The sequence below is a fragment of the Lepidochelys olivacea genome (genome assembly GCF_965140295.1).
Source record: "Lepidochelys olivacea isolate rLepOli2 genome assembly, chromosome: 6".
Classification (NCBI taxonomy): Eukaryota; Metazoa; Chordata; order Testudines; family Cheloniidae; genus Lepidochelys; species Lepidochelys olivacea.
Window position 1 is genome coordinate 5,318,275 of NC_140416.1, and position 27,173 is coordinate 5,345,447.

Below are 27,173 nucleotides of genomic sequence, written 5' to 3' on the forward strand. Positions count from 1 at the left end.
AGGGGCTATGAGGATAGAGAGTTACGGGGGTGTATAGGGTTGGGGGTATGAGGGTATATGGGGGGCTAGAGAGATGGGGGTTGTATGGGGCTGGGAGGGGCTATGAGGATAGAGAGAGATGGGGGGTGTATAGGGTTGGGGGTTTCTATGGGGGTATGGTAAGGTCTATAAAATCATGCCTGGTGTGGAGAAAGTAGATAAGGAAGTGTTGTTTATTCCTTCTCATAACACAAGAACCCGGGGTCACCAAATGAAATTAATAGGCAGCAGGTTTAAAACAAACCAAAGGAAGTATTTCTTCACACAACGCACTGTCAACCTGTGGAACTCCTTGCCAGAGGCCAAGACTATAACAGGGTTCAAAAAAGAACTAGATAAATTCATGGAGGACAGGTCCATCAACGGCTATTAGCCAGGATGATGTCCCTAGCCTCTGTTTGCCAGAAGCTGGCAATGGGCGACAGGGGATGGATCACTTGATGATCACCTGTTCTGTTCATTCCCTATGGGGCACCTGGCATTGGCCACTGTTGGAAGACAGGAAACTGGGCTAGATGGACCTTTGGTCTGACCCAGTCTGGCTGTTCTTATGGATTGGGGGTATGAGGGTAGAGGAGGTAGTGCAAGGGGCTAGAAATAGGTACAGGGGGTGTATGGGGATAGAGAGAGAGTTATCTCCCTCTCCAGCAGACAGCCAGAGTGCTGGGCCTCCACAATGTGCTGGTGGCCAGTCTCAGAGCTGCACAAACCTGCCCTGACAGCCTGAGGCCAATGTGGCTGCTATTCAGGGGCACCTAACACCCTGTTTGCAGCAGCACTGAGCACCCCCTAACATCAACAAGGGCTGCCAGCACACAGCAGAACAGCCCTGACTGGGAATCAAACCCAGGGCCTTCCCTTTCACCTCACAACATGCTGCCACTTGAGATGGAGTAATGCCACCTGCAGGCTGCCATAGTAAGCTGTTATCTTCCACGTACAGCAGGCCCCTGCCCCGAGCCACCAGCACTATTGCATTCAAAGCCTTTGGGAGGACAGCCCAGCCAGGCTCTCTCCTATTTGAGTCAAGCAGCAGTAGTAGGTTGTTCTTCTCTCTTGACTACTGCCTATGCCCATCAGCCCTGAGCTCTGAAAGGAGTCATCCCTTTGCTGGTAGCAGCAGTGGGCTGTTATCCACTACGCAGGCCAGCCACTGGAGGGGAGTGTGGCAAGTACCAGAGAATAGGTACCAGCCCACAGGGAACAGCTGGCGACCCGTGACACGGGGCAGAGAGGATTCTTCAATCACTATTAGCTAGCGGGGTTTGTGCTTTGCTGCTTATGCAGCCCGCACTGGACACCCTGCCGGCTCCCTCACCTCCCACTCTAACAAGTCTCCCGCTGGGTCCCGACCCTCACCTCTTCCCCCACTTCTGTCAGGCCCTGACCAAGATCGGGGCCCCCATCGTGCCAGATGCTACACAGACCCCAGCTGAGATCGAGCCCTCGTTGTGCCAGGTGCTGCACATGGAGCAAATGAGGAAAGCCGGTGGTGAGGGTGACTGATTTCAGCCAAGGGGTATTACCACATTACACTGAAAAACAGACCAGGTCCAAAATGACTCTGGGAGCTTTAACCGGTTGAGAGGAAGGATTTGCATCTCTCACACCCACCCTACAATCGAAGTGAGATGTCTCCCATGGGGGATCCCCCAAACAGGGCACTCCACTGTGAAATCTCAGTGCCTCGGGGAAGAGCCATGCAGCTGCTCTGAACGCCCGTCTGTAGCACCCTGCGGGAGAGCTGGGCTGAGAGTGCTGGGTTCGATCCATAGGTGCTGGAACTAGGAGTGTATGGGCTGACTTGAAGTGGTTTCCATTATATCCAGGGTCTACAGTTTGGTTCAATGGCTCTCACCACCCCCCACTACACAAATTGTCCCAGCACCACTGGTTCAATCCCCGGTCCTGGGTGGGGAGTGGGGTCTAGTGGATGAGAGCAGGGGATGGGTGCCCTGGCTCTGGGAGGGCTGTGCTGTGGAGTGCAGAGGGCTCTCTTCCTTGCCAACAGCTGGATTTTGTCCTGCCTTGGGGCTTGTGTTCCCTCTAGGACAAAAGCTATTTTTCTTGCCATCTGGATTTCACGTGGGCTGATGGTGAAATGGCGAGGAGGGGGTTTGTGAGGGGGGGAAAGTGTCTGATATTACCACTTAGATACAGAATCACACAGGTACCTGGGTTCATTTACTCCACTAGGGGGCAGCAGGGATCCACACAGCCCTGAATCCCTCCAGCAGGGGACAGCGCTGTGCACATGCGCGCACACACACACACACACACACCTGATTCCCTCCAGTAGAGGGCAGTGCTGCACACATATATGACAGATTCCCTCCAGCAGGGGGCAGTGCTATGCATGTGTACTCACACACAGCCCCGATTCCCTCCAGCAGGGGGCAGTGCTGTACACACACCCGTGCACACCCACCCACACACTCTTACTTTACACCGGGGGTTCTCAAACTGGGGGTCAGGGCCCCTCAGGGGGTCATGAGCTGTCAGCCTCCAACCCTGACCCCGCTTTGCCTCCAGCATTTATAATGGTGTTAAATACGTAAAAAAGTGTTTTTAATTTGTTGGGGGGGGGGGGTCGCACTCAGAGGCTTGCTGCGTGAAAGGGGTCACCAGTGCAAAAGTTTGAGAACCACTGCTTTACACCCTTTATTAATAATGTCCCCAGCTCTCCTCTCCAGCAAGTAAGTCCCCTCAGGGAGCTTGTTTAATCCACCCCCGCATTCTCTGGCAGCATGTCCGAGTGGGGTCCAGTTGGTGTGTCCATGCTGTGGGGGAGTCCTGGGTGTCAGACATCGTCAGACCTTTGACCCCAGGCATCCGATGCTGAGAGGCGGGTCTCTCTCCTCTCCAGCATGACCTCTGACCCCAGCCATCCCTAAGCCACATGGTTCATCTGCAGCTGCTCAGCCAGGTCCTGGGCAGGGCGATGGAGGGCCTGGTGCTGCAAGAGATTGGATCTCTGTGTGAACGCCTTCCCGCACTGGGGGCACTGGTAGGGCCGCTCCCCAGTGTGGATGCGCCGGTGCTGGGCGAGGTGGGAGCTCCAGTTGAAGCCCTTCCCGCAGTCAGGGCAGCGGTGGGATTTCTGGCCCGTGTGCAGGGAGCGGTGCTGGGTCAGGTGCTTGCCGTGACGGAAGCTGCGCCCGCACTCGGGGCACGGATAGGGTCTCTCCGGCGTGTGGGTGCGCAGGTGCTGCAGCAGGTTGGAGCTGTCACCGAAGCCCTTCCCGCAGTGGGTGCAGACGTAGGGGCGCTCGCCGGTGTGGACGCGCCGGTGCTGCAGCAGGTTGGAGCGCTGGCTGAAGGCCTTGCCGCACTGGGGGCAGGGGAAGGGGCGCTCGCCGGTGTGGACGCGCCGGTGCTGCGCCAGGTGGGCGTTGTGGCGGAAGCCGCGCCCGCAGTCGGGGCAGCCGAACGGTTTCTCCTCCGTGTGGACGCGCCGGTGCTGCGCCAGGTTGGAGCTCTGGTAGAAGCTCTTCCCGCACTCCCCGCACTTGTAGGGCTTTTCGCCGGTGTGGATCCGCTGGTGCCGGATCAGGAGGGTGCTGCGGGCAAAGCTCTTCCCGCACTCGGGGCACTGGTAGGGCCGGCCCAGCCCACCCTGACTCTGCCCCTGCTCGGGGGTCCCGCGCAGCTCTGCTCCCAGAGGCCCTGCCTGCTGAGGAGTCTCTTCCTCCATGCCGGCACCTGCTGGGAGAGAGAGAGAGAATCCAGGTGGGGCTCGGTCCCTGCGCCGGGGTGAAGGGGGGGCAGCAAAGGGGTTTGTCGCTGAGCGGAAAACCTGATGGGCAGGACGTGAATCCCCCAAACCCTTCCCTGAGGGGAGAGGGGGGCCGGGGCTGCCCCAACAGCCCAGCTGAGCCCCCAGGGAAAGGCTGGGGGAGGGGAGGGCTCCTGCCGGGGGGATCCGGGAGTGACACCTGCCGTGAGGACAGGGACCTGCTGGGGACGATACTGGGAGGAGGCAGAACTGGGGGCTCCCGGCGGCTTTGCTGGGGTCCCAGCTGGTCCCTTCCCGCCCGGACGGTCTCCGAGCCGGTGTCGCTCACCCCTCACCTGGGTGGGCGCCTCTCGGGGTCTCCCCGTCCTCGGAGCCCGGGAGATCCGGGACCCTCGGCTCTTCCCCTGGCTCCGCGCGGGGGATCCCGGCCGGGACGGGGAGTCCTGCTCTGGGGAAGGAAACAGGCGAGACGGGGCTCGGTGAAATTTGCCCCGAGGTCTCGGTCCGGAGAACCCGCCCTGGCTTGAACCCGGGCCCCGCTCCCTGCTGGGGGGACACGGGATCCGCGCTGGGGGGTGACAGCCCCTGGGCTGCTGGGCCTGGGGGCCGCGGGGCTGGTCCCCCAGAGATCTCAGCGGGGACGAGCCCTGAGCCGGAGCTGCCCCGGGGCCGTCAGAGCCCGCGAGCTCCTGATCCCCGCGGGGCAGCGCCGCAGCCAGCGAGCCCGGAGCCTGGTAATTCTCCTGCGGCGCGTCCCGCAGCGCTGCCTCTGCCCGTCCGCCGGGAGCCCCCCGCCCCGCGGGAGCCTCCTCCAGCCCCGCCGGGAGCCACCGGGGCGGGCACCCCGCGCCGCACCTGCCGCTCTGGGCAGGAACCAACGGGGTGGGAACGGGCTGGCGCGGGGAGCCTGTCCCACGCTTCGGTCTGTCCCCTTTGCAAGGGGCTCTGGGAAATGCAGTTTCCCTTTGCAATGCACCCTGGGCAGGGTCGGCCACTTGGGAGGTTTCTGGCCCACCTCCTCTTGCATATTCATGAGGGGGGTGGGGAGCTGTAACTGGCCCCGGTGGTCGCCTGGCAGGGACAGGGAGCGCCAGGAGGCAGAAATGAGAGCGAAGTGAATGGCCGAAGGGCAAAGCTGTGGCTCACGATCAGGGGCACTAGCTCTGATCCAGCCCCAGCCAGAGCAGGGGACTGGCTGGCTCTGGGAGGTGGGGAATGGGACGTGGGGCCTTTCCCCCTTTGGGGGTGCTGCCCCCTACTGGTTGGGGTCTGTTACACCCACTCATAATGCAACAGAGGCTCTTTTGTTGGGGTGTTTGAAGCATAACCAGGATGGGGAAGCCCCCTGCTAAACTTCAGCGGGAGGCAGACAACAAGGAGGGTGAGCAGTATTGCCAATCCCAGATATTCAAAAACCAAGAGTCAGGCTCACCCAAAATCATGAGATGAGGTAAAAATAATAGATGTGGGGGTCTTTTTCTTTGCCTTCTGCTTTGTGAGTCTTTAGGCTGCACAGGGGTCGCATGTTGAAGCTTTCTCCACAGCCACGAGGGCTAGAAACATACTTTTTCTGTAAGAATGAAGGCTGAAATTATCACATCTCCACTTGACTCCAGGAGCTGGGGCTTTAAGGAAAAATAATTATCATGAGACTCATGAAAAATCAAGAGAGTCAGCAACACTGGGGGTGGGGATTCTGCCCTGCCCTGTCTGAGGTTTCTCCCTCTCCGCAGGAGGCTGGGGAGGCAAACCAACATCCCCTAGGCCAGTCCCCTGTCTGTGGGACCAGAGATCCAGGCATCTCATGAGAAGTATGCAAGAGCAGTATACATGCTGGATTAATATGCATTGACTATCTACATAATATAGATTCCTTCCCTCCCTCCCCCCGCAATTTCTGTTTGGCTCTGTCCACCCGGCCACAGCCCCAAGGCCTCCCTGACCGTGGAGCACTGATCCCCCACAGCCACCCTGCAGCCACAGAGATGTAGTTAAGAGTGGCTGCCTGCATTGGTCCACTCTATCCATTATGTCACCCAGTGCACTAGCGTTGCCCAGGATTGTAGGCCAGCTGGGAGAAACTCCAGGGCAGGGTCTCTATGGTGAGTTTTCCAAGCACCCTCCAGGAGTCTAATAACCATAGAGATACAGTTTTCTCTTCCAGCCTTGCCACAGAAATATGGCCAGAATGACCACCTGTGTAGTACCAATCTAGCCATGTCACTGTCCATCTCTCTATGGTTATGGGTTGGGGAGCATTATGATCTAGGGCAGAGTTGGCACTGCGCATAAGCAGACTAAGCAATTGCTTAGGGCCCTGAGCAGCTCAAGGGGGACCCCTATTTTCTTGTTTTAGTATTGGGGGGAACCAAACATGTTTTACTTCGGGCACCCAGTGGGCTAACACCTGCACTGATCTAGGTATTTTCAAGCTTTTTGATCCCAGGGACCGGCTTGCTGCCTTCCTAGACTGTGTTGGGGAGATCTCAGAGACCAGCAGTGGTCCACAGACCGGTCATTGAGAAACACTGCTCGAGAGTACAGTGCCCTGGAGGGTGTTACAATCTAGGAGCATTCTTGGGGAGTCTCTATTATTTGGTCTCCTGCAGAGGTTACACTCTGGGACGTCTGCCAAGCATCTCTATGGTTTAGAATCCTGAAGGAGTCTGGGAGGGCTGCTGAGGGTTGCTATGATTTAGAGTCCTGAAAGGATTACACGGTGGGAGGATTCGCGAGTGCCTCTCTGATTTGGAGACCTGATGGCGTTACGCTTGGGTAGAGCTGCTAGGGGTCTCTATGGTTTAGAATCCTGGAGGAGGTTCCATTCTGGAATGTGGGAGGTCTCCCAGGAGTCTCTATGGTTTAGAATCCTGGAGGGGGCGTTACAGTCTGGGAGGTCTCCCTGAGGTCTCTATCAGTATAGTCTGGACCCCACCACAGAACTGGGAGCCTCCTGGCCCATCTGGGAGCCCAAGCAGCATCTGGGCTTCCGTGCCGGCACAGCGACATGTCCAGGGCCATGTCCAGGGCCATTCTGACCCCCAAGACGGGGTCCACAGTACAGACACGGAAGGAGGCAAATCACAGAGGAAGGGAATTTATTTCCTACAGATACAACTTGATAACACAACAAGAGAGCCCATCGGTCACAAAATCCAGCAGGGGAGCAGGATCCAGGCACCTGCTGGGAACAGAGGGTTTGGGCTGGGGCCAGACTGACTTCTGGGAAGGTCTCTGTCTGCTCCAGGCCAGGAGGGGATGTTCCCCAGGTGTCACTAGGCTCCTAAATGAACAGCTCCATGCGCTGCAAAGAGAGGAGCCAGGCGCTGGAGAGAAGGAGACAGGCTGCCCCCCATCTGGGTGTGTCCGTTTGTCCAGCCTCTCAGGTACTCAGCAGTCTCACACGCCCCCCACAGCTCCCGAACCCCCTGGTGCCTGTGAAAGGGGAAGGAGCAGAGAGCAGGGTCCAGAGGCAGCCAGATTCTGGAGAGTGAAGGGATGGTCTCCCCCGCCCAGGACGGGCACAGACATTAGGGGACAGGATGGGCCTGCAAGAGTTAATGATCCCTGCTGAGTGGGGGGTGGGAGAGCAGGAGAGGCCCCCAAACTGGGGCACTTCTCCCCCAGCTCCAGCACGGATGGGATTCCCAGGGCACCAGGGAGAAACTCGAATCCTTCTTTCTCCAACGTTCCCCCAAAACCTCTTCTTCCGTGGAGTCCCCACCCTGACCCAAACCTCCCTCCCCACCCTCTTATTTGCCTCCTCCCCCTCCCTCCACATGAATTCTAAATAACCCATCCGTCCCCTCCCTCATTGCACTCTGATCCCCTTCAGATGAGCCTATGTATCATGCGGAGTTCCCAGCCAACGCTCTTCAGCCCTAGATCCCAAAGCGCGTTCCCGAAGGTGGGTCAGCAGCACTGTCCCCTTTTTCCAGATGAGGCACTAAGGCAGAGACAGGGGAAAAGACTTCCCCAAGAGCACAAAAGCAAAATGTCAGAGCCAGGGTAGAACCCAGGAGTCCGGTCTCCCACCTTGCTCTCACCGCTAGACCCCTCTCCTCCCAGAGCCGGGACGAGAACCCAGGAGTCCTGTCTCCCTGTCCCTCTTTCTCTCACCCCTGGACCCACTCCTCTTCCAGAGTCAGGGAAAGGACCCAAGTGTCCTGACTGCCAGCCCCCTGCTCTAACCACTAGACTCTACCCCCCAGGGAACCTAGGCGTCTTGGTTATCAGCCCCCTCCCTGCTTTAAATCCCCTCCCCTCCCGGGGACACCCCCGTGGGGTTCCCGTGTCCCCTCCGGGTCAGCCAAGGTATTTCCGAATGCGTCCGAGCGGGCCAGCTCCCCCAGCCACGCCCCAGGCGGGGCTGGCGTCTCCGCGGTGCGTACGCCGGTGCTGGTGCAGGTTGGAGCTGAGGCTGAAGGCCTTGCCGCACTGCAGGCAGGCGAAGGGCTTCTCGCCGGTGTGGGTGCGGTGGTGCTGCAGGAGGGCCGAGCTCTGGGCGAAGGCCTTGCCGCACTCGGTGCAGCGGTAGGGCCGGTGCCCGCGGTGGCTGCGCTGGTGCTGGGCAAGGTTGGAGCTCTGGCTGAAGCGCTTGCCGCACTCGGGGCAGGGGTAGGGCCGCTCGCCCTTGTGGCTGCGCTGGTGCTTGGCCAGGGTGGAGGAGACGCTGAAGCGCTTGCCACACTCGGGGCAGGGGTAGGGCCGCTCGCCGGTGTGGGTGCGCCGGTGCTTGGCCAGGTCGGCGCTCTGGCTGAAGCCGCGCCCGCACTCCGCACAGGCGAAGGGCTTCTCGCCCGTGTGCACCCGCCGGTGGGTCACCAGGTGCGAGCTCTTCCCGAACACCTTCCCGCACACCCCACAGGGGTGGGCCTTGGGGGCGGCCGGGGGGCGGTGGTGGCTCTTGCGGTGCTGCGAGAGGGCTGAGCTGAGGGGGAAGCGGCGCCCGCAGGCCCCGCAGCGGTAGGGCCGGCGCTCCGTGTGCTCCCGCACGTGCTGCACGAAGTCCAGGCTCAGGGCGAAGGCGCGCCCGCAGTCGGGGCACTTGTAGGGCGGCTCGCCCCGGTGGGTGCGGCGGTGCTGGCGGAGGTGGGAGCTCTCGGCGAAGGCCTTGCCGCACTCGCCGCATTTGTGGGGCCGCTCCCCGGTGTGGGTGCGCTGGTGGCGGATCAGGTGGGAGCTGAGCGTGAAGCTCTTGCCGCACTCGGTGCACTGGTAGGGGCGCTCCCCGGTGTGGATGCGCTGGTGCTGGCTGAGGTTGGAGCCGCGGCTGAAGCTCTTCCCGCAGTCGGGGCATTTGTAGGGGCGCTCCCCGGTGTGGGTGCGCTGGTGGCGGGTCAGCAGCGAGCTCTGGCTGAAGGCCTTGCCGCACTCGCCGCATTTGTAGGGGCGCTCCCCGGTGTGGATGCGCTGGTGCCGGATGAGGTGGGAGCTCTGGTGGAAGCTCTTCCCGCACTCGGGGCACTTGTAGGGCTTCTCACCCATGTGGGTGCGCTGGTGCACCAGGATCTCCTGCAGGGGGCTCTCGCACGCCGTCTCCCAGTCGGGCCGGCCCTCCCCCTGCTTGGGGCTCCCGTAAGACTCCGTTCCTGCAGGCCCTTCCCGCTGGGGATTCTCCTCCATCCTGGCACATGCTAGGAGACAGAGAATCCAGACAGGGCTCATTCCTGGGCCCAGGGAGACAGCGGCTGGCAAAGCAGAAAAGCTGATGGGCAGGAAGCTGAATTCCCCCCAACCCTTCGCAAGAAGGGAGAGGAGAGGCCACGTCTGCCCCAGTGGCCCAGCTGCCACAGGGGACCCACGACTGCTGCCCTGCCAACTCACAGTGGGATCGGCTCTGCTCTGCTCTTCCCTGCCCATACCACAGCGATAGGGCCTAGAACATATATCACCCTGCCCCAGCACCCCAGTAACTATAGAGATGGGGCCAGGAGGTCCCTACCCACCTGTAACCATAGTGATGGGGGTCTAGCCCCTTTCACATCTCCCCATCCCATCTCTATGGAAACGGAATTGTGGGGTGGGGCATTGCTCAGGGAGATGCTGCTGGGGAGATTTTAGGATTCTCAGTGGCCCTTGGGGTTCCCCAGCTGTCATGGGGGGAGCAGAAAGAGGCAGTGCTGAGCATTGGAGGACGCAAGGGGGGGCATCTGGCCCCACAGGGTGCAGGAGTTGGAGCCCAAGTCTTTCCCCCCCCACCCCACTGCTGGGCACATGGCTGTGGATGGGGTTACACAGTAACAGGAATAGGGGAGTGGAAAACAGAACTGGAGGGGGGCTCCCAATGGCTTTGCTAGGAAACCAGCTTTTCCCTTCACTCCCAGTCTCTAAGCCGGTGTCATTCATTCCTCACCTGTGTAGGCACCTCTCGGGATCTCCCTTTCCTCAGAGCCCTGGAGATCCGGGACCCTGGGCCCTTCCCCTTGCTCCATGCGGGAGATCCTGGCCGGGTCGGGGAATCCTGGGGCAGGGGCAGGGCCAGGCATGATCCCAGTCATGTGGAGTGAGCTGCTGAATTCAAACACATTGTTACGTTTCCCCTTCTCATTCAGGTGCCATCCACGGTTAGCACCCCACTTTCAGAGGGACCCTTAACCAAGAGCTTAATTAAGATGGGACCTAATCACAGCACCATCACTCAACACCCCCCAGCCCGATACCTGGCATTGGGACAATTTACAGCCACAAGACATTGCATTATTCCCAGCTGATTCCACTTCCGCATGCCACAGGCCCCACACAGAACGCTCCACTGCTGCCCTGGGGCATTATCTGGCCCTAGAAAGCAGCCGTTGATCTCAATGAGTTTTCCATGCTAAAGGTTTTAATTTCATCACTTCTGAATTGAGATAGGCTAGGCATCGAATAAGATGAAACCAGAAATCAGAAGAGACATGTATTAAGTGCCCAGAATGCACAATTAGCAGTAGAACCTCGGTTTTCACATGTTTCTAGATGTCACAGGTGCGCAGAAAATCTGGAGAACATGACCCAACATCTGCCTGAGTCTGCAGAGAGCCTGAACTGATCACGCTGAGGCCTGGTCCACACGACACAGCTAGGCTGACGTAAGGCAGCTTACATCGGCCTGGCTCTGTAAGCATCTACACTAAAATGTAGCTCCCACCGATGTAACTTGCCCACTGCACCGACTTAATAACTCCACCTCCGCGAGAGGCGTAGCGCTTAAGTCGATGTAGTTCGGTCGACACAGTGTCCCGTGTAAAAACTGCGTTACTTACATCGACCGTTGCTGCCTTTAGGAAACCATCCCCCACTACCCCACGCTGGTAGCTAATAAGGTCCTGGTGAGGACGTGCACCGCTGACACAAGGAGCGTAGTGTGGACGTGTAAAACCGATTCAATTACTGCAAGGGCCGTATTTAGGTCATAGCGTAGACTTGCCCTGAAAGGCATGAATTGCCTCCACTCTTCTCACTGGGGGCATCGACTCTGAAACCTAATGATGACGTGTAAAACGTCAAAGTCGTTGAGCTGCCCTGTCCAGCTCATGCACTTATCTCAACCCATCCCCCTGGGTGCTCAAACCTTCAGCCAGCCCCGACCCCGCTACCCCCAATACACATGCCAATTCGAGGAGGCAGACACCATCAGCACAGCAATCCCTGGGGCCTGGAGAACCAGGAGGGCAGGGGAGAAGATCAAATACCCAGACACCCTCCACACCCCGGACGCCTGGGTTCCATTTCTGCACCATTCAGAACAGGCCTGGGGGAAGTTATTTAAACAAGGCTCCTGCACAATTTCCAGCTGGAATTAAGGGCCACATGCCCGGGGGTGCTGTGCGGTGGGGGGGGGGCTTTGCAACCTCTGCTCCCAGGGACCCCCGTGGCCAGATCACCTGGGTTTAGCATCTTTCCCATCCGCAGCCCCACCCCGCCGCTGCCTCGGAGCTGGGGACCCCGCTGGGCTCAGCTGCACAGACCCCCTCCCCGGGCTGCCCCGGAGCTGGCTGGGGGCGGGGGCGTCTCTCCGGTCCCCAGCCCCGATCCCCTCCTCACCGCGGCCGCTTCCTCCGGGCAGCGATTTCCTGCCTCGCCTGCTGTTCGCGCCCCCGCCCAGCCGGGGCGATCCCCTCCCGGGGCCGGGGCTGCAGCCGGAGACGCAGCCCCGAGGCACGGGTGGCAGCGGGTCTCTTTGTGTGCTCCCCTCCCAGCTGCCAGGCTCACACACACAACACAAGCCGGGGGGATTGCTGGGAACAGGAAGGTCCCCGCCTTATTCCGTCCCCTCCTTGCAATAGTTCCTCATCCCCTCTAGGAATCGCCCCATTGTGTGTGGGGGGTGGGGTGGGGGGTGCGAGCATGGCCCTGGACCCCCAGCGGAGACGGCAGCCAGGGCAGGGGGGGCATTAGCACGTGTCCTGAAACCCGGGGCTACTTGACCAGCTCCTACGGGCCCAGCAGGGTCACGGGATCTGGGTCGGAGTGGGGTGAGGGCCTCACAGTCACTGCTGGCCCCAGACTGGTGCTAAGGGGTCACTGCACCCAGAGCGGGGTGGGGGCTCAGTAGGGGGCGCTCTCCCCTTGCAGTCAGCGCTAGCCCCAAATGCGCCACTAGGGGGTGCTGTGTACTCCCTGCAGCAGCCCCTGGGCTCGGTGTGAGGCATTGCAGAAGTCTGGCCCCAGCCCTGCTAGAGGTGCTGAACCCTGGGTCAGTCCTGACCTGTTCATCCACAGCCCCAGGGCGTTCATGGAACAGCAGAAACCAGCCCCCATGAGACCAGCTGGAGCCCAGGAGCAGAACTTCACTCACCCAGCTTATGTTGCTCAAGGAGGCCCCAGCTCTAGGTCTAGTGGGTTAGATCGGGGGGCTGGGAGTCAGGACTCCTGGGTTCTTAGATGTCTGTAGACTAATGCTAGAAGTATGGAGAATAAACAGGAAGAACTAAAAATATTAGTGAATAATCACACTTGGGCCATCCCTGACATCACAGCGACTCGGTGGGACAATTCACATGACTGGAATATTGGCATAGAGGGGTCCAGCTTGTTCAGGAAGGACCGGCAGGGGAAAGAGGGAGGAGGTGTTGCCTTGAATATCCAAGATGCGTACGCTTACACTGAGATTGAGAGAGAAGGGAAGCAGACAGCTGAAAGTCTCTGAGAAAGGATGAAAGGAGTAAAAGATAAGGGTGACGTCATGGGAGGGGTCTACGAGAGACGACCACACCAGGAAGAAGAGGTGGAGGAGGCTTTTCTTAAGCAACTAACAAAATCATCCCAAGCCCCAGACTTAGGGCAAACGCCCCCTTAAAACGCTGCATCTAAGATGACAGAAAAGAGCTCTTCCTTTGGCATAGTTAATCCACCTCCCCAGAAGGTGGTAACTATGTCGACGGAAGCAACTCTCCTGCTGCCATAGCGCTGTGTACACAGCAGGTTAGGCTGGTGTAACTTGGTCGCTCAGACGTGTGGATTTTTCACACACCCCTGAGGGATGAAGTTATACCGATAGAAGTCTGTAGTACAGACCAGACCTTAGCGGTGATGGGGAACTTCACCTACACAGACAACTGTTGGGAAAATAATACAGAAGGACACAGATTTTCCAACCAGTGCTTGGAATGCATTGGAGACAACTCTTATTGCAGAAGGTGGAGAAAGCGACTAGGTGAGAGGCCGTCCTAGAGTGGATTCTGACAAACAGGAAGGAACTGGTTGAGAATTTGAACATGGCAGGCAGCTTGGGTCGACGTGATCATGAAAAGATGGAGTTCACGGTTCTAAGGAATGGTAGGAGGGAAAACAGCAGAATAAAAAAAAACAATGGACTTCAAGAAGGCAGGCGTTAGCAAACTCAGAGAAATGGCAGGTCAGAGCCCATGAGAAGCAAGTCTAAGGGAAACAAGCGCAGGGGAATTGGCGTTTTTTTAAAGAGACATTATTAAGAGCAAACTATCCCCGGGCTCAGGAGAGAAGGAAGTACGGTAAGAGACCACCCTGACAACTCCAGATCTTCAAAGACCTGAAACTCAAAAGAGAGTCATATAAAAAGTGGAAACTAGGTCAAATTACAAAGGATGAGACCATGTCAGGACAAAGTTACAAATGCCAAGGCACTAAACAAGATTCAATTAGCTAGGGGCATAAAGGGTAGTAAGAAAACATTTTACAAATACATTAGAAACCAGAGGAAGACCAAGGACAGGGTAGGCTCATTACTCAATGAAGAGGGAAAGACAATGACAATAAAAAACACAGCAATGGCCAAAGTGTTAAATGCTCTTTTTGTTTCAGTTTTCACCAAACAGGTTAGCAGTGACTGGACATCTAACATAGTGAACATCAGTGTAAATGGGGTAGAATCTGAGGCTAAAATAGGGAAAGAACAAGTTACGAATTAAGTTAGATGTCTTCAGGGGTCAGCAGGGCCTGATGAAGTAAGTCTAGAATACTTAAGGAACTGGCTGAAGAGATCTCTGAGCCATTAGTGATTATCTCTGAGAACTCATAGAGAATGGGAGAGATACCTGAGGATGGGAAAAGGGCAAATACTGTATCTACCAAAAAAAAGAGGAATAAGGGCAACCCAGGGAATTATAGACCAGTCAGCTTAACTTCAGTACCCAGAAAGATAATGGAGCAAACACACAATCAATTTGTAAGCACCTAGAAAAAAAGGTAATAAGTAACAGTCAACATGAATTTGTCAAGAACAAATCTTATCAAACCAACCTAATATCCTTCTTTGACAGGATAACAAGACTTGGGGATTGAGAGGGGAAAGCAGATGTCACATATCTCAACTTTAGTAAGGTTTTTGATACGGTCTCACATGAATTTCTTATCAGCAAACTAAGGAAATACAGCCTAGGTGAACCTACTATAAGGTGAATGCACATCTGGTTGGCAAACGGTACTCAGACTAGTTATCAGTGGTTCACAGTCATGCTGGAAGGGCATATCAAGCAGGGTCGCACAGGGATCAGTTCTGGGTCCGGTTCTGTTCAATATCTTCATAAATAATTTGGACAATGGCGTAGAGAGTACACTTATAAAGTTTGCAGATGACACCAAGAGGGGAGGGGTTGCAAGCACTTGAGGACAAGATTAGAATTAAAAATGATCTTGACAAACTGTAGAAATAGTCAAATAAATAAGATGAAATTCAATATGACAAATGCAAAGTACTCCACTTAGGAAGGAACAATCAGTTGCACACATACAAAACGGGAAATGACTGCCTTGAAAGGAGTACTGCAGAAAGGGATCCGGGGGTCATAGTAGATCACAAGCTAAATATGAGTCAAGAGTGTCACACTATTGCAAAAAAAGCAAACAACATTCTGGGATGTATTGGTGGCAGTGTTGTAAGCAAGACAGGAGAAGTAATTCTTCTGCTCTACTCCACACTGATTAGGCCTCAACTGGAGTACTGTGTCCAGTTCTGGTCACATTTCAGGATGGATGTAGACAAATTGGAGAGAGTCCAGAGGAGAGCAACAAAACTGATTAAAGGTCTAGAAAACAATTGAAAAAACTGAGTTTTTCTGGAGAAGATTGAAGGGAGTCATGATAACAGTCTTCAAGTATGTAAGAGGTTGTTACAAAGAGAAGGGTGACAAATTGTTCTCCTTATACACTAAGGCCAGGACAAGAGTAATGGGCTTACATTGCAGCAAGGGAGACTTAGGTTAGATATTAGGATAAACATCCTGTAGTTAAATGCTGGAACAGGTTACCAAGGGAGGGTGTGGAATCTCTGACACTGGAGGTTTTTAAGAACAGCCAGAATTGGACACACACCTGTCTGGAACGGTCTAGATAATACTTAAAGTGCCTCAGTGCACGGGACTGGACAAGCTATCAAAGTCCCTTCCAGTCCTACATTTTTATGATTCTATCCTCAACTCTGGGAGGGGAATGAGGTTGAGCCAGCTGGGAGGTGGTCAAGAGTCCCACGTTCTATCCATGGCTCTGGGAGGGGAGTGGGGCCTTGTGGGTTGGGACTCAACTCCAGGGTTCTCTGCCCCAGTTCTGGGAGGGGAGCAGGGCCACATGAATGGAGCAGCACCATCCCAACAACAGGGTCTCCTCCCCAGCCCCTCTCAGCCATCATGGCAGCAAGGCGGCTGATGGGATGCAGCATTCCCCTTACATTTCACTGGGTGGATGAAGACTCTGGGGTCATGGGACAACCCTTCCATCTCAGCTCAGCAGCTCCCAACTCTCCAGTGCTGACAGGCTGGAAAAGGAGGCACCCCCCATTCCCACTCTCCTGGAGCATGGAAGCTGCGAGCTGCCACCTGGCAGTGCCCTGCCTGACCACATGCAAAAGATTTGCCGATATTTTAAAAGGGTAAACAGGATGACCTAGATAATCATAGGCCTGTCAGCCTGACCTCAATCCCACTGAAGATAACAGATCAGCTGATGGGGGGACTCCATTAATAAAGGAAAGCAAAGTAATTAATACCAAGCACCATGGGTTTACGGACAACAGATCCAGGCAAATGTTGGTAACTTTGTTTGGATGAGGATATATTTAGACTTCTGTAAGGCCTTTTAATCACAGTCTGATTAAAAAACAGGGTCCTAGAACCTGGGCTCCAGCCCAAGGCCGGGACTCTATGCTGCAATTAAACAGCCCACAGCCCGAGCCAGCTGGCACGGGCCAGCCACAGGGTTTTAATTGCAGTGTAGATGTACTGTAAAAGCTTCCTGCGTGACCCCCGTGTTTGTGGTCCTCCCCCGGTTCCCCTCCCCAAGCACCGATACAGACGCTCCCAGGCTGGAGGATCTGGCCCCAGTGGGACTCTCCAATTTTTATTTCCCACATAACCAAACATAGTATTTAAAAATAAAATAAAATCCAAATAGAATGAACAGTCCCCACCCCGCCACACACACAGTCAGCTGCTGCCCTGCGGCCCTTCGCCCCCAAGGGCATCCTCTCGGCACAACAGGGCTCTCACCGGGGTTCAAATATCAGAGGGAGGAGACCAGCCCCAGGGGAGCAGACCCCGGCAGAACCCACAGAGTGAGCACAGAGCAGAGCCTGGGGGAGGATCCAGAGAGCTGTGAGGAGCAGATCCTCAGGGGATCGGGCATCATTTGGGTGCGATCCTCAGTGATGGGTCAAGGGAATCCTAGCAGCACCTGCTGAGCGGATTGCAGAGGGCAGGAGGGAGGGGACCGCCACGTGGATCCTGGAGGGGGTGGATCTGTGGAACGCTGGGCTAGGGGATGGGGTGGGAAGAGGAACTGCAGGTGCTCAGCTGATGTAAATTCGGTGGAAGTCGTTGGCGCCGAAGGCAGCATTGCACTTGGGGCACTTGCGCTGCCGGGTGTCGTAGCGGGTCTTGACGCAGTCAAAGCAGAAGACGTGGAAGCACTTGGTGAGCACCGCGTCCTTCTTGCGTGTGTTGCAGCAGGGACAGGTCAGCTTGGCCTAGGGGGGCAGGGAGGGCACAGACCCTGTTAGTGGGGGGGGGGCGGGCTTCCTTCCCCCCAACCCCAGAGCCTGAGCACAGGCCCTCCCCAAGCTTCGTGCCTCCCTGCACCCCCCGGCCCCCGTGCCAGGCTTCCCCCTCCTCCCGCAGCTGCCCCCTGCCCACCTTGTACTCTTTGATCTCCTCCTGCAGTATCTCGTCAGCGTCGGCGTACACCTCCACCTTCTTCTGCTTCTCCAGCTTGCGCCGCAGCCGGGAGATGTCCTCCTGGAGTGCAGGGAAGATCCAGTCAGCAAGAGGGCCCGGGCCCTCCCTGCCCCTCCCCCCAGTATGCCCCACAAGCCCCCACCCCCTACCTGGGCCCTCTTGAGGTTGAAGGACTCCTTCTCCTTGGCAGCGCGGTTCTCGGCCATGCAGGCCTGGATCTCTTTCAGCTTGCACTGCACATGCTCCTGCTGCACCTTCAGGTCCTCGGCCAGCTGGGCCGCTTCCACCGCCTGCAGGAGGAGGGAATGTCAATCATTGCGAGCTTCCCCCTGAACAGTGCCTCCGGCACTGTAATCTACCCCTATGGGAGTGCTCCCACTGGGGAACACCCCACAGCACTGCCAGCTTCCCCCCACAGGAGGGCCTCAGCCACAGAGCCCATCCCGATGCTGGTAGCTTCCCTCCAGCAGCATCACCAACAAACGTGGAGATATTGGTCATATTTTTATAACCAACATGTGTGACTCAGTTTCCCCACCCGCTGAGCGGAACTGGGCAGGTGACTCCTAGGGGAGAGAGGCATGAGGCCTGGCCAAGCATCTGGGATGAGATCGGGTACACTGGGATCCACACCTGTGAACAGGAACCCCAATGACAGACCAGGAAGCAGAGGGACTCTTGAGTGGGAGAAGGCTGGGCTGAGGCAGCAGAAGCTTAGCCAAGAAATAAGGGTTCTCCCAGGAGACTGCCCTGTGGGTGCAAAAGAGCCGCCGCCGCCACCCCACTCCCCCTCGCCTGCGGATCGCCCTCATCAACCCCCCCGACCCAGGTCCCCAGCCCACAGCCCTGCCCCCCAACTCACCTTCCTCTTGTTGAGCTCGAGGGCCTGGCTACGCAGGGTCAGCTCCTTCTCCACCGTGCCCAGGTTCCCCTGCAGCACCCGCTCCTTCTCCTCCAGCTTCTGCACCACCAGCAGCTGGGCGTCCACCTGCAACGCAGCCCGGTCAGGAGAGCGCCGCCTGCCGACTCGCAGCCAGCCAGCTGCCCCCACCCCCTGCCTGCCAGGGGAGAGCACCCCCTAATGAACCCCCACCCCAACCACACAGGCCCACCCTGCTAAACCCCCATGCTCCTCTGTGCAACCCAGTGCCCCCTAGTGCCGCACTGAGGCACACGCTGCTTGTGTGGGAAGAGCGGTCCCTAATGAGCTAGGGTCGCTAACCCTCCCAGTTTTCCCAGAAGTCTCCCGGAATTGGGCTCTATCTCCTGGAGGCTACTGAAGCCAAACAGGGAGATTTTAGGCGCTAAAAGTCCAGCGGCACAGTGGGGCTAAGGCAGGCTCCCTGCCTGCCCTGGCCCTGCGCCGCTCCTGGAAGCGGCCGGCACGTCCCTGCGGCCCCTGTGGGGAGGGAGCAGGGGGGTCTCTGCTCACTGCCCCAACCCCGAGCGCCAACTCTGCAGCTCCCATTGGCCAGGAACTGCAGCCAATGGGAGCTGCATGGGCAGAGCACAGAGTCCCCTGGTGACCCCCCGCAGGGACATGCCGGCCACTTCCAGGAGTTGCAAGGGGCCAGGGCAGGCAGGGTGCCTGCCTTAGCCCCACTGCGCCGCCCATTGGGAGCTGCCTGAGATAAGCGCCGTCCTGCTGTAGCCTGCAGCCCCTCCAGCACCCCAACCCCCTGCCCCACCGCTGAACCCCTTCCCGGAGCCAGCACCCCACACCCTCACATCCCTGCCCCAGCCCTAAGCCCCCTCCTAGAGCCAGCACCCTACACCCCCTCCCGCATCCCAACCCTCTGCCCCAGCCCTGAGCCCCCTCCCGGAGCCAGCACCCCACATGCCCTCCCATACTCCAACCCCGTGTCTCAGCTCTGAGCCCCCTCCAAGAGCCAGCACCCCAACCCCCTGCCCCAGCCCTGAGTCCCCTCCCGCACCCAAACGCCCTCCTGCACCCAAGCCCCTGTCCCAGCCCCCTCCTGCATCCAAACTCCCTCCCAGAGTCTGCACCCCTCACCTTGTCCCGCACCCCAACCCCCTGAGCCCCCTCCCACACCCAAACTCCCTCCCAGAATCCACACTCCCTCCTCCATCCCAAGCCCCTGCCCCAGCCCTGAGCCCCTTATAAAACCCAAAGTCCCTCCCAGAGCTTGCACCCGCATCCCCTCCTGCACCTCAACCCCCTGCCCCAGACTCAGCCCGGAGTCCCCTCCCACACTGCAAACCCCTCAGCCCCAGCCCAGAGACGGCACTCCCTCCCGCACACTAACCCCCTGCCCCAGCCCAGTGAAAATGAGTGAGAGTGGAAGAAGAGCAAGCGACAGAGGGAGGGGGGATGGAGTGGGGAGGGTGGGGCCTCGGAGAAGAGGCAGGGCAAGGGTGTTTGGGTTTGTGTGATAACACAGTTGGCAACCCTACTACTGAGCCCCCCATCCCACTCCCTGCAGCACCCCCTACCTGTGACTTGAGAGCCAGCACCTGATCTGCCAGCTCGTCCTTCTCCTCACGCAGCAGCTTGTGGATCTGGTTGGACTTGATCCGCTCTGACATGAGCTTGAAGTTGGCATCGTCCTTCTCACGCAGCTGCTGCATGAGGCGCATGTTCTGCTCCTGCATGTCCTCGAAGGCCTGGCCAGTCACATCCATCTCCGACAGCAGGGCCTCCTCCTCCTGAAGCCCGAGGCCGTGAGGTCAGGGGGGCCTGGATGCTCTCCCCTGCTAAGTCCTTTCTGCCAGATTGCCCAGCCCCACCCCCAGAGCTCCCCAATCCTGCCAGTTCTCCCCTCCCCACCCCATTCAGGGGAAACTCCCACCACTAACCACCCCCAACCCAGCCGCCCTCCACTCCCCTACCCCAGTACCTGCTTGGTAGCAGCCAGTTTCTTCTGCAGGTGCTCAATCTGCTCCTCTGCCAGCTTGATCTTGCGCAGGGCATCCTCGTCGGCCATCTTCTTGCTCTCCTTCTTCTCCTTCTCCTCCAGCTCCCGTACCCGCCCTCGCAGCTCCTCCACCTGCATGGGGCAGAGATGGCGTCACAACCCCATAGCTCCCCCCCCGCAGCTCCTCCACCTGCAGGGGGCAGAGATATGGTGTGTCAGCCCCATAACCATTCCCGCAGCTCCTCTGCCTGCAGGGGGCAGAAAGACGGGGGTCACTGTCCCATATCTGCCCATACAGAGAGTGAGGCAAACCCTACCCCTCAACCTGCATTCTACCCATAGACCCACCCTCCAGACCCCCCCAGCCCACAAGGGTCTCACTCACTTCGGCCTTCGTCTTCTTCTCAGCGGCCATGAGCTGCACCTTGTCCCGCTGCTCCTTGGGGGCTGATTTGTACATGTCCAGCAGCAGCTTCATCTCCTTCTGGCTCTCCTGGGCCTTCCTGGGGGGGAGAAGAATCAAGGCCCTGCACACCACAGCCAGCCTGGGACCCCCTGCGAGCTCCTCCCCCCCACCCCCTTCCCCCGGACGCCTGGGTTTTCTCACTTGAGCTCAATGCGCAGCTGCTTGAGCAGGTCTGAGTCCTTCTTCTTGGGGTCATCGCTGCTCTTCTGGCGGTCGCGCTCACGAGCCGAGCCATCCCTGTCGCGGTCCCGCGAACGCTCCCGGTCCCCACCACGGCCCCCCTTGGGGCGCTCTGGTGGTTCCTTGATGCGAGGAGGGGGGGGCGGCTGGGGAGCCGGTGGGAGTGGCTCCTCCTCCTCCTTCTTCACACCCCCTTCAGGCAGGGGCACTGCCTCCTCCTTCTTTACCACAGCCACCACTGCCTCCTTCGGCTCCTTCTTCACCTCTAGGGCAGGCGTGCCCCCCTCTTCCTCCTTCACCGCCACAGCTGGGACCCCGCCCACCGGCTCCTCCGGCCCAGGTGCGGGGGGCAGCACAGCTGAGCCGCAGGGGAAGCCACTTGACTGCATTCGGATCTGGGAGAGAGAGAGAGTCGGAGTGAGACACCTGGGCTGCAGATTCCCTAAACCCCACACCTCCCCAACCCATCCCTCCCTGACCCCCCTAAGCCAATCCCCAAACCCCGCATCCCCCCCACAGATCCCTCCCTGGCCCCCCAAGGGGATCCTTAATCAAGCCTCTCCCCTAGAACAGATCCTTCCCTGCCCCAAATGGATCTCTAAATGCAGCCCCACGCTTCAAGTGGATCCGTCTCTGCCCCTCAGAGCAGATCCCTAAATGGATCCCTCCCTCCCTCCCTGCCCTTGCTCCAGTCAAGCCCTCCCCTCCCGCAGAGCGGACCGTTGAGCGCACCCCTCCCCAGCGGATCTCTCACCTTGTTGATCTCAGCCTGCACCTCACGCAGCTTGCGCTTGTATCGCTGCACGTCTCCTTTCAGCTGATGGTTGTGGTTCTGGAGGCTGCTAATCAGGTGGCGCATCTCCCTGTTAATGGGACCTGGGGGGGGAAGGGCAGGGTTACACAGGGGGAAGAGGAATCTGCTGTCTCAGGACGGGGGGAAGCACTTGAGAAACGGGGGGCATCTGCCATGGGGGGTAGGTGGCTGGTGGCAGGGCACTGGTGAGGGAAGCTTCCAGCAGGCAGAGACAGAGCTCCCTTATGAGGGGCCGGCCTGCCCACCCCACTGGGCTACACTACGTGGGGGAGGCACGCACTCCACACAAGGCTGTACCACAAAGTTACACACTGGGCCGGGCGATACACCATGCCGGCCTGTACCACGGGGCCAGGCATGGGGGAGGGGGAAGTGTCTCTTTCTCACCCGCTTGCTCATTGGCAGCCAGGTTCTGCTCGAACTCGATGCGCAGCATCTCGTATTCCTTGCGCACCTGGGCCAGCGTGTCCTCCAGCTGGATCACCTCCGTGCGCAGCTTCTTCTGCAGGTTCAGCTCGTCGCTCTGCATTGGGGCGGGCGGAGGGTGAGAGACGGGGGGAGGAATCACTCTCCCCCAACCCCAGTTGGCTTCCCTGCAGGCAGCATGGTAAGCGCTCCTCCACCCCTGGCCACCCACATCCCAACGCAATGAGGCACTGCACCAGAAATGGTGCCCTCCAACGTGGCACAGGCTCTCCCGAACAGTAACCGCCCCCTGCACAGAAGGCGTGGCGCATTCCCCTCACAGGCCCCGCCCCTCCCAAGAGGCCCCGCCCCCACCGTGACTCCTCCCCCCAGCCTCACCTCCATGTGCTCAATGTGGCGCAGGTGGCTGTTCTTGGTGGTGAGCAGCATGGCGCGCGCCTCGTCCAGCTGGGTCTTCACCTGCAGGCTCTCGTTGTAGAGCAGCGAGAACTGGGACTGCAGCACCTTGTAGTCCAGGGTCTCCTTCACCGCCTCCTCGGGCAGCGACCGCAGCGCCACCTGCGGGCCTGGGGAGTCACTGCCACAGACACCGGCCTCCACCCCCAGCCAGCCTCCCCACATCTCCCCCCAGGCCTGGCTCCAGGGGGCGCCACCCTCCACCCCTCCCAGCCAGGCCCCACCGCCCAGCCTGGCTCCAGGGGGCACCGCCCTCCACCCCTCCCAGCCAGGCCCCACCGCCCAGCCTGGCTCCAGGGGGCACCGCCCTCCACCCCTCCCAGCCAGGCCCCACCGCCCAGCCTGGCTCCAGGGGGCACCGCCCTCCACCCCTCCCAGCCAGGCCCCACCGCCCAGCCTGGCTCCAGGGGGCACCGCCCTCCACCCCTCCCAGCCAGGCCCCACCGCCCAGCCTGGCTCCAGGGGGCACCGCCCTCCACCTCGTTACCTTGAGCTTCTCATTGGTCCTGACAGCCTGCTGCAGCTCCTGCTGCAGCTTCTCCAGCTCGGCCATGCGGCTGTTGGCCAGCTCCTGGTTCTCCTCCAGCTCCGCGTTCAGCATCTCAAACTGCCGAGACAGACTCTGTCATCGGAGCCCTATCTCCCACCCGCCTCGAGACCCCCACCCAGCGGCTGCCTCAACACATGCTATGAGACCCCATCCTCCCAGCCCCGCTCCTTCCTGCACCAGGACCCCACCCAGCACGAAGATGCTCCCTAACCTCAGGGCCAGACTCCCCCACCCCAGTGCCAGAGAGCCCCGCCCCTCTCTGCACTGGGACCCCACCCACTGAGACCCTCACCTCCCCTGCCCAAGTGCCAGAGATCCCTGCCCCTCCCATGTCCCCAGCTCCCTCTGCCCCCTCACCTTCTGCATACTGAGCGTGATCTGCCCGCCCTGGAAGCCCCCGGAACTGCCTGACACGTAGTAACCGGAGTTCAGCTGCAAAAGGCCAGAAAGAGAGTCAGCCACCCCCTTGCCGATCAGGCCTCCCAAGTGCTCTGAGCAATGGGCAAATGTGGCAACAAGCCCCAGATATGGGGGATGAGGGGGAGAGGGACCCAGATATAAGCGGCAGAGAAACTATGGCTCCAGCTGCAATGGGGCCAGATGGGAGCAGTGAGACACAGAAAGGGGCCTGGGGGGATGAGGAGAGGGAAGCCTTGGACATGGGGGCAGGTCACCTGCTCCAGCGCCTCAGCTAGGTGTTTGTTGAGCTTCTGCTCACGCTTGCGCAGCTTCTCGATGTCCCACTGCAGATCCTCCACCGTCGTCTCCATCTCCAGCACCTTGGTCTCCGACGATGTCACCTTGTCCTGCAGCTCTGTGTACTGCGCCAGAAAGAGACACAGATGAGTGGGGCTGGATCCACTCCAGGCCAGATAGCCCCTGACTCTGCGGTCAGAGCCAGTGTCCCCAGAGGGGAAAGGTCCTGCGACTCATTCCCTACCCCTGTGCCAGCCAGCCAGCCCCTCTGCCCTGAGAACCGGCTTGTACCTCCAGCGAGATCTTGTGGTGTTTCTCCTGCAGCTGCATCGCCAAGTCCTGCAGCCGCTGATTCTCTCTCATCAGCTCTTTGTTCAAGGACTTCAGCGCCTCATCCAGCTGGTCCAAGTCAGCTGAAAAGGAGTCACACCTCTGAGAATCCAGGAGTCCTGACTCCCAGCGCCCCAACTCTAACCCCCTAGATCTCACTCCGCTCCCACGGCCAGGATGGAACCCTGGCATTCGGCTCACCACGGGCATGGATCTTCTGGCACAGCTCCTCCGTGCGCCGGTGGATCTTGTTGGAGACTTCGACCACACGGGACACGGCGGCCTTGGAGAACTCCATGCGTTCCTGCAGCTGCAGTTCGATCTCCTCGCTGCTGCTGCTGGCCAGGGTGGCCAGGAATGACAGGGCTGGCTCATTCAGCAGGAGCCCCCCGGCCTTCCAGGGGGTTGACGGGGCTGCAACAGGTAGAGCTGTTTCTGCGGGGGTGGAGAGGACAGAGAAGGGTTTAGCACAGGGGTGACCAAACATTTTGGCCCAAGGGCCACATTTGGGTGGGGAAATTGCATGCAGGGCCGAGTGTAGGGCTGGGGCAGGGGTGCGGGAGGAGGAGCAGGAGGGGGTGCGGTGTGTAGGAAGGGGCTCAGGGCAAGGGGTTGGGGTGCAGGAGGGGTGTGGAGTATGGGAGGGGCCTCAGGGCAGGGGGTTGGGGTGCAGAACGGGTGTGGGGTGCAGCAGGGGGCTCAGGGCAGGGGGTTGGGGTGTGGGGTACAGGAGGCGTTCAGGGTGCGGGCTCCAGCCGGCACCACTTACCTGGAGCGGCTCCAGGGTGGCAGCGGTGCGTACTGGGGCGAGGGCAGGCTCCCTGCCTGCCCTGGCACCTCGCTGCTGCCGGAAGCAGCCATCACCACATCCCTGTGGCCCCGCGGGCTGTAGTTTGCCCACCCCTGGTTTAGCGCTATGTTGAGATCACTGCGAGGGGAGAGCACCCCCTGCTGAATGCCTCTGCCCCGCTGAACCCCCTGCCCTAGTGCAGCACCACCCCTGACCCAGCGCAGCACCCCCTGCAGCCTGGTACCTCTCCCATGCTCACCTGTCCTATCTGGGCCCTCGGTACTAGGGCTGGCTGTGTTCTCAGGGTCCGGTCCTGTTGGCTCTGGCCCGGGTTCCTCTGCAGAGGGGACAGCAGGGGCTGCGGGAGGTGGGGGCTCACAGTCCCCATCATAGCCTCTCAGCAGGACCTGCACATTTTCATCCAGCTGCAGGGAGATGGAGATGGGGGTGGGGGTGTCAGCCCAGCTCAGGTTTGGGAGAGGATATAAACACCTGTGCCCCCCTCCGCTGGCTGGGGGAAACGTACACCCAGGAGGAAGGTCTCTGAGAGGGACAAAGAAAGACTGTGGTAACAGAGCTAAGAACCCAGAGGTCCTGGCTTGCAGCCCCCAATCACTCAACCCCACTAGAGTACAGCAGGCTGAGGTCTCACTGTAGGCAGCCTGTTGTGGTCACTGGGAAATATGCTGAGGGTCCAGAGGGAGGGCTTTCCAACTGCAGATGACGATAAACAACGAGGCAGGGTGGGGGATGCATGGCAGGGGTATGGTGGTGGTGATGAGGCATTGCAACAGGGTAGTGCAATGCAAGGCCCGAGGGTTGTGGCCGGGAGGGGAGGAGGGGTGGGTGTGGAATGCACAGTCGGGGGAGGCGGCAGGAGAGATCGTGGGGAGAGGGCCATGGCCGGGGGAGGGACATGGGTCTCACCTGGCTCCAGTAACGGTTGACAATGAGCAGGGTAGCATCGTCTGTGGCCTGGCGCTTCTCCAGTTTCTCGATGCGCTCACGCAGCTCATCCTCAAAGGCCTGGCGCTGCTCCAGCCGCTCCGCCAGCTTCTTGTTCTTGAACTGCAGCACCTTCAGGTCCATCTCCTCCTGGGGGGATCAACGGGGGGGGGGGTCAACAGTGGCTCCCTGCCACCCCCACCACCACCGCAGCTGCCTCTTCCCCCACTTCTCAATCCCCCACCCTGCCCTCCCCAAATTACACCCAGTGTCCCCACGCCCCCATCCCACCTGCCCAATCAGGGTTCCCAAATCCCTTCCATGCTCCCAGTTTCTCTTGACCTCCCCAAATGCCCTCCATCCACCAACCCCCCTTGCCCCCAACAGTCCCTAGCCCAAGCACTGACCGTGGAGGAGATGCCCCCCAGGCGGATGGGTTCGATCAAGGTGGTGGTCGTCTTCTCCTCCCGGTTGGCTTTCTTCTCAGGGGGCCCTGAGCCCCCATCCCCAGCCGCCCGCTTGCTCCCCGGCCCCGACATGATGCCGCTGGCCGGGGGCTCTGGAAGCAGCAGCTGGGGGCGGGGGATCAGCCCAGGAGCTGCACCTCACCTGGAGGGGAAAACAGAGAGGGGTCAGAAACCTCCCTACCCTCATGATCTCTGCCCCCCCGCCCCGCACTCCCTGGACTCTTACCCAACCCCCCTCATCTCCCTTTGCTATCCCCAAAGCCCTCACCTCCCCAACACCATGGCACCCCTTAAATTCCCCAACCCCTCACCCCCTTGCCACCCACACCCCCAACCCTCACCGCTCCCCCCCTTGCCACCCCTCCCCCCAACCCCCACCTCTCCCCCCCTTGCCACCCCTCCCCCCAACCCCCACCGCTCCCCCCCTTGCCACCCCTCCCCCAACCCCCACCTCTCCCCCCCTTGCCAACCCTCCCTCCACCTCTCACCCCCTTGCCAGCCCTCACCTCCCTCCCCCCCCTCGCCACCCCTCCCACTCCCTCACCCCCATGCCCCCCCTCACCTCCAACCCCCACCGCTCACCCCCTTTGCCTCCCTCCCCCCGTTGCCAGCCCTCCCGCACCGCTCACCTGCCTCGCGCTCCTACTCCCAGCAGCTTCCCGTGCCAGGCCCACCCCCAGCCGCACCACTGCGCACGCGCTGACCTGACACTCCCAATACCCGCCCCCTACCTCGCGTTGCACATGCGTGGGACGAGTTTTTTTCTCCCTTCTTCTC

The 27,173-nt window shown here is 59.5% G+C and overlaps 3 protein-coding genes across 5 annotated transcripts; all 3 read right to left on the reverse strand.

Moving 5' to 3' along the window:
* Positions 1 to 2,656: 2,656 nt before the first annotated feature.
* LOC311522440 (uncharacterized protein) lies at positions 2,657 to 4,447 on the reverse strand. Its single transcript, XM_084631777.1, has 2 exons — positions 4,111 to 4,447; positions 2,657 to 3,744 (listed from the first exon to the last, which is right to left on the reverse strand). The coding sequence occupies exon 2, from the start codon at positions 3,731 to 3,733 to the stop codon at positions 2,930 to 2,932; it is 804 nt and encodes a 267-aa protein (XP_084487903.1). The 5' UTR covers positions 3,734 to 3,744; positions 4,111 to 4,447; the 3' UTR covers positions 2,657 to 2,929.
* Positions 4,448 to 7,554: 3,107 nt separating this feature from the next.
* Positions 7,555 to 11,997, reverse strand: LOC311522809 (uncharacterized protein). 3 transcript variants are annotated; one of them, XM_084632313.1, is made up of 3 exons: positions 11,801 to 11,997; positions 10,131 to 10,285; positions 7,555 to 9,411 (listed from the first exon to the last, which is right to left on the reverse strand). In XM_084632313.1, the coding sequence occupies exons 2-3, from the start codon at positions 10,273 to 10,275 to the stop codon at positions 8,081 to 8,083; spliced, it is 1,476 nt and encodes a 491-aa protein (XP_084488439.1). In that variant the 5' UTR covers positions 10,276 to 10,285; positions 11,801 to 11,997; the 3' UTR covers positions 7,555 to 8,080. The 3 variants fall into 3 exon arrangements, with proteins under 3 accessions (XP_084488439.1, XP_084488438.1, XP_084488440.1); XM_084632312.1 differs by having other exon boundaries at positions 10,131 to 10,288; XM_084632314.1 differs by lacking the exon at positions 11,801 to 11,997 and having other exon boundaries at positions 10,131 to 11,783.
* Positions 11,998 to 16,261: 4,264 nt separating this feature from the next.
* On the reverse strand, positions 16,262 to 27,118 carry RNF40 (ring finger protein 40). Its single transcript, XM_084630384.1, has 20 exons — positions 27,026 to 27,118; positions 26,337 to 26,538; positions 25,912 to 26,079; positions 25,244 to 25,409; positions 24,396 to 24,629; positions 24,156 to 24,277; positions 23,843 to 23,989; positions 23,526 to 23,600; positions 23,106 to 23,225; positions 22,541 to 22,720; positions 22,124 to 22,259; positions 21,677 to 21,798; positions 20,884 to 21,317; positions 20,662 to 20,779; positions 20,259 to 20,408; positions 19,855 to 20,067; positions 18,263 to 18,388; positions 17,550 to 17,690; positions 17,359 to 17,460; positions 16,262 to 17,192 (listed from the first exon to the last, which is right to left on the reverse strand). The coding sequence occupies exons 2-20, from the start codon at positions 26,466 to 26,468 to the stop codon at positions 17,016 to 17,018; spliced, it is 3,063 nt and encodes a 1,020-aa protein (XP_084486510.1). The 5' UTR covers positions 26,469 to 26,538; positions 27,026 to 27,118; the 3' UTR covers positions 16,262 to 17,015.
* Positions 27,119 to 27,173: the final 55 nt, after the last annotated feature.

Coding starts and splice junctions, on each gene's coding strand:
- LOC311522440 (XM_084631777.1), bottom strand. CDS start 3,733: ATGGAGGAAGAGACTCCTCAGCAGGCAGGGCCTCTGGGAGCAGAGCTG.
- LOC311522809 (XM_084632313.1), bottom strand. CDS start 10,275: ATGACTGGGATCATGCCTGGCCCTGCCCCTGCCCCAGGATTCCCCGAC. Junction 9,412..10,130: donor CCCGAGAGGTGCCTACACAG/GTGAGGAATGAA, acceptor TCTGTCTCCTAG/CATGTGCCAGGATGGAGGAG.
- RNF40 (XM_084630384.1), bottom strand. CDS start 26,468: ATGTCGGGGCCGGGGAGCAAGCGGGCGGCTGGGGATGGGGGCTCAGGG. Junction 23,601..23,842: donor TAGCTGAGGCGCTGGAGCAG/GTGACCTGCCCC, acceptor GGCCTTTTGCAG/CTGAACTCCGGTTACTACGT. Junction 22,260..22,540: donor GCCACATTGAGCACATGGAG/GTGAGGCTGGGG, acceptor GCCCCAATGCAG/AGCGACGAGCTGAACCTGCA.